At 34.5% G+C, this 9,138-nt stretch overlaps 1 protein-coding gene across 2 annotated transcripts in view; it reads right to left on the bottom strand.

Moving 5' to 3' along the window:
* The window catches only part of CARS1 (cysteinyl-tRNA synthetase 1), a 35,650-nt gene that overhangs the window by 14,491 nt on the left and 12,021 nt on the right, over positions 1–9,138 (bottom strand). For both annotated transcript variants that reach the window (XM_062577142.1, XM_062577143.1), the window contains 9 exons: positions 8,411–8,560; positions 7,117–7,257; positions 6,269–6,357; positions 5,057–5,178; positions 3,172–3,284; positions 2,494–2,622; positions 2,141–2,270; positions 1,719–1,822; positions 597–694 (listed from right to left, as the gene is read on the bottom strand). In XM_062577142.1, coding sequence (XP_062433126.1) covers positions 597–694; positions 1,719–1,822; positions 2,141–2,270; positions 2,494–2,622; positions 3,172–3,284; positions 5,057–5,178; positions 6,269–6,357; positions 7,117–7,257; positions 8,411–8,560 — 1,076 coding nt within the window. The remainder of the gene's footprint in view (positions 1–596; positions 695–1,718; positions 1,823–2,140; positions 2,271–2,493; positions 2,623–3,171; positions 3,285–5,056; positions 5,179–6,268; positions 6,358–7,116; positions 7,258–8,410; positions 8,561–9,138) is intronic.

Raw genomic sequence — 9,138 nt, 5'->3', positions numbered from 1 at the left:
GCAAGAAACATCAATTTTAAATTTCACAAATAATAAAAACCATACAAGAAGCTGTTCATATTGCAAACAATAATGATAGTTTCATTATAAAAGTGAAACACTGCAATATTAATATTCTCTCAATTCAACAACAAACATTGTTTTCAAAAACTGGCACTCTAATCTCTTCTTTTATGCTTTTAGTCAAGTAATTTAACTTCAGTTTGTCTCAGCTTACTTACTGCACTTCGAAATATGTAAAATACTATTTTTACAGTTCTGAACACTATCAGAATTATCAGTCATTCCTCAGATGAAAAGACAGAATTTAAAGTAATGAATAAAATGACAGCTATATAAAAATGTAGTTTTCTTTCCTCATACAAATAGAGTGGTGAAGCAGACAAGTGTACTTTTCAAGTGGAGTTATTAGATTTATCTATACCTCATAAAGCTGTTGCCAAGTTAAATTCAGTAACTTGTACAGGACTTTGAGATCCTCACTGAAAGTGCTACAGAAGTATCAGTAGTAAGGCATTTTGCAAGGGACAGGGAGAGAAATAAAACATGCATCTACACAAAGGCTATTCACAGAGAAATAGGAATGTTCCACTCACTTTTTGTTCAGCTCTGCTTCTTGGTTTCCCCATTTCTGAAACTGGCCTGACACATCAGTGGGAGCTCGACGAATATCCTTCACATTTAAAAAGAATTCCTATAAAAGAAGAATATAGCTCAAAATCAGGTTAAATGACACACACCCAATATTTACTATGAAAAGGTCTATTTCTTACTTAGCCTTCTAAAGTTGATGGTTTCAATACTATTTCAGCCAGGATCTTTGAACATCTGTCAAAACAGGGAAACCCACATAATCTGCGTAACTCTGCAAATCACAGTAGTACTGTAATTCAGTTCCAAATCTTGGCTCTGACACCACATAATACAGCACCATACTCTAACATCAAGCTGCTGAAATACAAATCCATTTTTAAAAAGTTATGCTTTTTATTTAGATGGGAGTTCTTAAGGCAGGTTTTTAAGTTTTTTGCTAGCAATGTAAGCTAAAGAATAAAAATGGCTTTATAGTAAAGGGCTCTTTTAGGTCAGCATCCTGCTTGGTAAGAAGTCATTTTGACTTATTCCACAGCCCAAAATAAATGCTTTATATAAAAAGCATAACAGCTTCAGCCAGAGAGACTAAGATCAATAATCTGAAAATGCTGTCCAGTTTTCTTGGGGGAAATGTGGTTTTAAACCACTGCTCTAAACTATGCAGAGAACAGTGTCTGACCCCTCACATCCCAGTGACAAGACATAAAGGGAAATGCTTTATGTATGTGGTGAGGAGATACGGTAGGAACTCCCTCCTCTTTTGGCTGTATTCACGTGAATTCTGATCTGACAGATATATTATGAGAGCGGATGTTGGACTGAGTCTTAAAAACAAGCTTAGCTGAGAAAATAATCTTGCATACAAGTGCCAAGCTGCTCAGAAATGTTAAAACTCAGAGAACCTGAGAGAACACCCAGCTACAGAAAAATGTAGCCATACGTGGAATTTGCATGACTTTTGCAGTCAACAGTAGCTAAACAAATATTGGGGAATTCTACCTGATGAATTCAGATTGCAACTCCTTCTTGTGATATGACCCATATATCTTTGAGTTCTATTGCCTGAAGCAGGTATGACAGCACAAAGGGTAGAGAGATGGAGGAAGAATGGAAACCTTACTTACACTCATAAACTTCTCATATTGAATAGCTGACTCCATGGTATTATTTGAATAATCCAGTGTATCCTTCCAAGAGTGCATGAGGAAAGCCAATCGTAACTGCCGGGCTATCAGTTTTAAAATAAATATGGAAAATAATCATAACCTAAAGTATTCTTATGGCCTCTTAATACTGTAGTTGCTAAGAACATCACAATCTAATATTCTTACTCTCAATACAGCTACAAAAAAGGGGACACATTATCACCCAGACTTTCCAGATGAGGAACAGGGAAGCTGTTCTAAAGTTATTTAGCTATTTAGTGATGAAAAAGGACACCTGAAGTTAGCCACTTCTGGAAACTCCACTTTGTGCCTAAATAGCAAAATTAACACAGTCATCACTCAAACTACATCAGAAGCATTCAAATTCCAGTTATTTTTACCTGTATGCTTCTTCAGTGCATCTTTTATGGTAATGAAATTCTTTAAAGATTTGGACATTTTACAGCCAGCAATTGTTAAGTGGCCAGTATGCAGAAAATATCGAACCCAGTGATCATTTTCAAAGTATGCCTGCATCAAAAACAAAAGAACACAGAAGATCCAACACTGTACAAATATATATCACAAAACAGAATAATATAGGTATGAATAAATAATGAGAAAAAAGTTATGCTTATACAGAAGACATGTTGTTTAAAAATTAAAAATTTACACATGGATCTGCATAAGTTGCAATCAAAGCTAACATGTAGCTTTCTCACTGGAGACTGAAGGCCACTGACAGTTCATTCACCTCAGACTGTGCCAGTTCATTGTCATGGTGTGGAAAACGGAGATCAAATCCTCCTCCATGAATATCCATCGACTCTCCTAGAATGGATCCAGCCATTGCAGAACATTCGATGTGCCAACCTGGACGGCCCTGTTTAGATAAAGACATTACTTTATTACTAATTAATTGTTTTCCTCTCTGGCCTATGTACCATTTCCTCATTGGTATGCCCCTAAGCAGTTACACCTATAAAGAAATTAAATACAGAGTTATCTAGAAAAAAAGATTCACAGCCACAGCTTCATAAAAGGATGCTCGTTGGACTTCAAGATCCAGTATCATATATATATCTATGACAACTTGATTATACGGACTATACAGAACACAATCAGTATGTTTGATCACAAAATAAATAAATCTCTGCAGATAAAGACTGCAGATAAGTAGGGGACAACTGACTAATAGCAGTCATCATAAGCCTACAAACAAACTTGTGCTTAAGAAGTATCTAACAGACAGATTCTTAATTATTAACATACGTATTCTAAATCATTTAATGAACACAGCAATGGAATGTACAATTGAACACAAGACCTCTATGATCTAGACTTCATTAATACGAGGTATCGTATTTGTATATTATAAATCATGGTATTTAATGGTTGTAGAGGAACTAAATCTTGGTTATAACATCCTTACCTTTCCCCATGGAGAGTCCCATGAGGGCTCTCCTGGCTTGGAGGATTTCCACAAAGCAAAATCATTTGGAGAATGCTTCTCACTCAAGCGATCAGTTGAGATACTCAAGTCACCTTTTAAAAGGGAAAATAAAAATACTTACGTTTTATTTGAACACCAGCACTACTGATTCTTGTCTCTTTGAAAACTAACAAGTGAATTAAAAAAGAAAAAACATTCAAAATTCATCATAATTAACCTTGCTTATTCCTTTGCTTTTTGATCAATGCTTGGTTGACAAGAAAGCTTACAAGAAGTATCAGCTGCACTGCTTTATAAACTTTGACATAAGATTCATCTATATTCTTTCTGCAGTACAACTCCAATCTTCCAGTTTTAGAAAAAGCAATACAAAATCACAAAAAAAACTATATTCATAGGCAAATAGGGTAGCAGAATCAATTCACTCCAAAATTAGAAATAACAAAATTAAGACTAAGACTGACTTAAATCTGCACAGATAATATGTTCATAGGATAGTTCTTCCATCCTTTGTTTCAGTTGCTGCACAGGATGGCTAGTAGTTGTTCCATATCTCTATATTGTTTTCATCATAAATGTGTTGTGTATTAGTCACTGTGAGCTCCTTCTGATCATTTGAGATGTACTGTTATTATAATTATAGCATCTTAGCTCTTGAAAACACAGGGAATTTAACATTTTTGCAAGACCAAGACAGTAACAATATCACCTACCACATGAGAATCCAAGACAGAGATTAAAGCCAAAGTTTTGTTAAGATTAAAATTGTTGACTAGTTTTGATATACAGTTTGAGATACCTGCAGTCCATTTTTTTTTAGAACGTTTCATTACGTGATTTTACTTGCATTAGGTACAACTTTTAAAGCTCAGCATTTCTGTTGCCTCTGCAAGTCAAAATGACATTATCTGTCACAGTATGGACAATTACCATGAATGAGTCAGGGGAGCTAAACTGACAAGTGATAATCTGTATATGCATACTCCTACTTATATTAATCACTCTGCATTGGTTCGTATTTGCAAAAGGAAAAAAAAACGTAACAGTGCTATCTGGTTCTGTGGTAAAAATTATGCATTCATGTTACCATAAAGATGATGGTTTAAGTCAGCAATTTTTATTTCACATTTGCATAGGAATTTCAACTCTAAGGATATAATCCCATGCAGTTTAATGCAGCATCTCTCTTGGCCATTGCTTGCTACCTTAACTTCACCTATGACTTACTTAAAACCCTTCTAATATTCTGTTGATGCATTTTGTGGATGATTGGTTACTGTAACTGTACTGTTAGGAGGAGCTACTCAATGAGACATGTTTTACTGAGTGTTTTAAGCTGTCCCTCTACTATGGCTCTTATCAAAAGACCTATATTTGGATTTAGTTCAACATGACAAGGGTTACAAAGTACAAAGAATTCTTAGTATGACAGCAGAATAAGAGAGAAAAAAAACTCAAAATATTTGTCATAAAATAGCCATAGCCCTGGTAGGAAGGACTTTCACCTGGCAGGTGGTAGACTCACCTTTAAGTCCTTACTCTCCCTACTTTGAACCAGATGAACAGCCAAATAACTTGGCTGCAGCCAAACAACCGGGCTATTCACAATTCTGATTTAAAAAAAAAATGATAAAAATGTCATCCTAGAATGAAGAAAATTTCTTAGTATTTTCCAAATAAAATACTCATGAAAGTGCTGGTTCAAGCCACAAAGCCTTGAAAAACAAATCCAGAGTTAAAGTGCAGAATGTCAATCATTCAACTCTGAAAATAAGTTTGATGCAGATCTCAACGAAATCAATTTGAAAAATCGACACCATGTACACCTACAGCAATTTAGGCAAATGTTTTTTCCCCTCTTTACCTTCACCCTCTTGAAGAGCTTTTTGATCACCTACAGCTTCAGGAACCAACTTTGCATAGGAGTGTTTCTCAGCAGAATCAAATTTCATAGTATTAAAGTATACAGATCCATTGGACACATATCTGAAAAATTAAAAAAAAAATGTGCAGTTAACTTTCTATTGACACTTAAATACCCCCAAATCACTACCTTTTTAAAATTCTCTAGTGAGTCCACATAGAGAATGGTATTGCTTGGTACAGTAAAGGTGACTTAGGTGAGCCTAAGTTCTTATACCCTACCATAAAGACTTTAGACAAACCATTAAAAGACAGGATAAAATGCACCAAAGGGAGAACAATCATCATTTTTTGTTAAAATGTGTATTGTAGAAATTTCTTCTCTTGGAACCACTAACCTAACATGTTACCTCTTAATGTTTTGCAATAACATAATACAAAACATGGTTGTTTCATAGTCTATTTTGCCCTCATTCATTTTGCTACTTTTGTCCCACTACAGCCATGACAAAGAATTATGTTTCAAGACCACCATGAGCACTGATACCTCAACGCGAACAATTTTGTACTGCCATTATTTTAGGAAAAATTAAAAATGCAGGTTTTGAGCATGAATATGCAAGAGAACCGACCATGGTTTTCTTAGTTTCATTATGAAACTATTTCCACACTGAATAATTGAGGCTATTAAAAGAAAGAGCACTCAAAGTTTTCAGTCTGGATTCTACTACAGTACTTAAGAACTTCTAGAGAATTACTTAGTTTTTCACAAATTTTAGACAATGACAGAAAAACAGCTCAGGTAGACTTTTTTTCTTAAACCTTGTTCTTCACAAATAATTTCTAGCAATCCTCTCAGGCACTCACTTTTGAAAACCCTTGCTAAAGGCCTTGAGTTAGCTCCAGTTCAAGTCAATGGAACTTTGACTATTTGTTTTAAGAAATAAGGATTTCACTCTATTTAATTAATAATCTAACATCTTTGTTTTTAAGAGATCATAAGAAATACAGAGTACCATAAACTATCATCAAGATAAATGTTATAGGTCTTGTGCAAAGGAAGATGAAGTTTCTTTACTCAAAGAGATAGTACATCTGAAAGAGACTGTATTGCATTTAAAAACAGAGAAGACAGTTCACAGTAACTGATAAAAGTCATTTGGGCTCCGATATAGTATAAACACATGAGAAAAGCATTCATTGGAGAACTTACCCATAACCATTATCCACAATCTTTTTAACAAATTCCACAATTTCTGGGACATACTCACTAACTCGTGTTAAAACATCAGGAGGTAAAACCTATAGATTAAAAAATGGCATTTTATATTTTATATATATATCTTTATATGTATACATACATATATATACACACACACAAACATATAAAGCTTATATGCTATACATTGGTTAAGTGACTTGCTCAAAAACAAGTGACAATATAATCTAAGAGTCCTACTTGAAGCTTCCTGCTCTAAAACTTAATGTACGGTGTTCATTTTATATTATCCTCTAAGGCCAGGTTACCAATAAACTACTGCAAGAGATTTCATTTATTGCACTTCTGGTAGAAAAGGCAGTATGTCTGTCCCCGATTTGGAGGCAACTGAATAAAACTTCACCAGTCTGAACCACTGCATATGCACCTATAAACAACCAAGGACAGGTTTGTCGTCATCAACACATAATTTCTTTGCTGCTCAAGAGCAATAAGCAGCAAATCTAAATGCTGAATTTGGCAGAGCTCTCTGTCAAATTTCTGGATCAGTTTAGAATTGCAAGCACATTTTACACTAAGAGGAAGGGATGAGGGCAGATGTGAAGCTTGATCTCTAAGTTATCAGTACTGATAACATGCACAGTTGTTTTAAGACTGTTGTGACAGAAAGAACAGGTGCTAATTTAACAATTATCTATTCACATTAGAGATTAAAGGAAATATTTTATCAATAAGGTTGACATTTGAGTTTTAAAAAACCTATTAAGGGGCTAATTTGTATTCTGGGCATTATGAGGTATGGTATATACACTTTTAAAACAGAAAACAGGTTGTTTACTTACATTGAGAGCTTCCATGTCTTTATGAAATTCTGCTTCCCAGAACTTGGGGAGCTTAGAGAATATGGAATTATCAGTCACCTGACTGCCAAATTTTGCATCCAACCAGTCAGACAGCAAATCTTTTGCTTCTTCCAACAGTATCTGTAAAACAAAAAATTTTATGTGCAACTGACCTAAGACTTGCCCTGTTCAAACTCTGTAGAGAGATTTCATTCTGAACAGAGAGGTGTGCCTAAGGAAAAAGACAGCTAGCTATTAATATAGAGTACTCCTTGCTTTTACCATACTTCGTTATCATATTGTCTTTCATATATTTGGAGGGAAGGGAAAATAAATAATTGATAGCTGTCTTCATATTAATCATTTGAATAGACATGTGGAATTTATATTATAAACACTGGATGGGACCTGCAGTTAAAGCACATCATCCATTCCCCTCATTACTAGTAGACAATCCTAACAGAAATCTTGCTTTGCACATTGCCAAAAAATGTTTGAAAGAACCTCAACAAGGATACACTTCTCAGTCATGTATTAAAAGACAACTTTTAAGTCGTCTTCTAATTTTTAAAGACACCTGATACTTCAGTAACTGGAATTATTTTAAAGTAATTTAGAGAAAGACACTTCTCAAGAAGGGAGTACATACTTATATCTCCTACACTAATCAAAACAAATAAGCTGAAAGCAAGAAAAGATGAATGGGGAAACCAGTTAATGAAAGACAGTTATACTGTCTAAGCTGGTTACGGGGACAGTGCTAAAGCCCAGCAAAGTCAACGGGATTATTGTCTCTAATTATAATGGTCTTTGGATCAAACTGAGCATAGGGTTTTGGGTTTTTTTCATGTGATGAAACTTTTCTACTCTGATTAGTCACAACACTAGAGTAGAAAATTGTCACAAGTCCTGAAACTTCGTGTATGCATGTACAACAATTTATGATATGAACTCCTGCTGAAACCAATGCCATCAAGCCAAAAAGTCAAACAGGAAGTTTAAATCTATGTAAGAATAAATTCCTGCTGGGAAGCTAAAAATACCTGAGTAATTATCACAATTGAGGAGGGCAGAGGTTTGATGAAAACAGTATCCTAAAACTGTTTAGCTGAACTCAGGGACAGAATTTACTGTACTGAGTGATAAGGACTAGAAGATCCTCAGGCCTACCATTCCTCTTTTTTTTATAAAATAAAAATTTCCAAAATATGCTTCAGAAAAATTATAGGTAAAATATTATTTTTAAAAACTCTATTGTAAGCCAAATATCTTCTTAAAACAAGCTCAAGCTGACCTTGTGGTATCTGTGGATCTCTTCTGTGGGGAGTTTCTCTCGCATAGCTTCTTCTAGAGGGTCAAAAGCAGACTTCACTGCACTCTGAATTCTTTCCAACATCTGCTTTTTATCTGGGTCAGTTGTCTCATTTAATTTAATTGAAAAGAGCTACAATAAAAAAAATATTTTAAAAGCATCCAATACTACAATAGGGCTATATTCCATATACAATATGTATCTTAGCCATATAGTACCTTGCTTGTGATAAGTAATACATTAACCCACATAAACCACTGATATCGAACTACTGAGACTAAAACATACTCTTCAAAAACAAAGGTAGATGAATATATTCACTAGTCAAAAACATGTATTTCATATTTGAATTAAGCTTTATATCACTGCATTTGTTCTTTTTCAAAAAGTTTTAAAATATTACAAGATCGTAATTACTGTTATTTAGTAATTCTCATTTCCTGTGCAGTCAGTTGCCCTAATTACAGAGTTGGTTATCCCAAATTTGAAATGGAGAAGCACAAATATGAAACACAGAGATTAAATGCTATGCTTAAAGAGCATGTCAAGCAATGACAGACTTGGGCAAAAATTCCAAGCATCCTATTCCTAGGCCTGTATTCAGTTCATTAAGACCAATGATCTCTTTGTGATCTGCAGTTCTAAAATGACCAGAGAAACACCTTCCCCAACCTTTAACCCAACATACACAATTTATTAAATCGCAGAAG

This window comes from Rhea pennata, chromosome 5, assembly GCF_028389875.1.
Source record: "Rhea pennata isolate bPtePen1 chromosome 5, bPtePen1.pri, whole genome shotgun sequence".
Lineage (NCBI taxonomy): Eukaryota > Metazoa > Chordata > Aves > Rheiformes > Rheidae > Rhea > Rhea pennata.
Note: the sequence above shows the minus strand (reverse complement) of the source record. Positions and strands in the feature narration are given on the sequence as shown.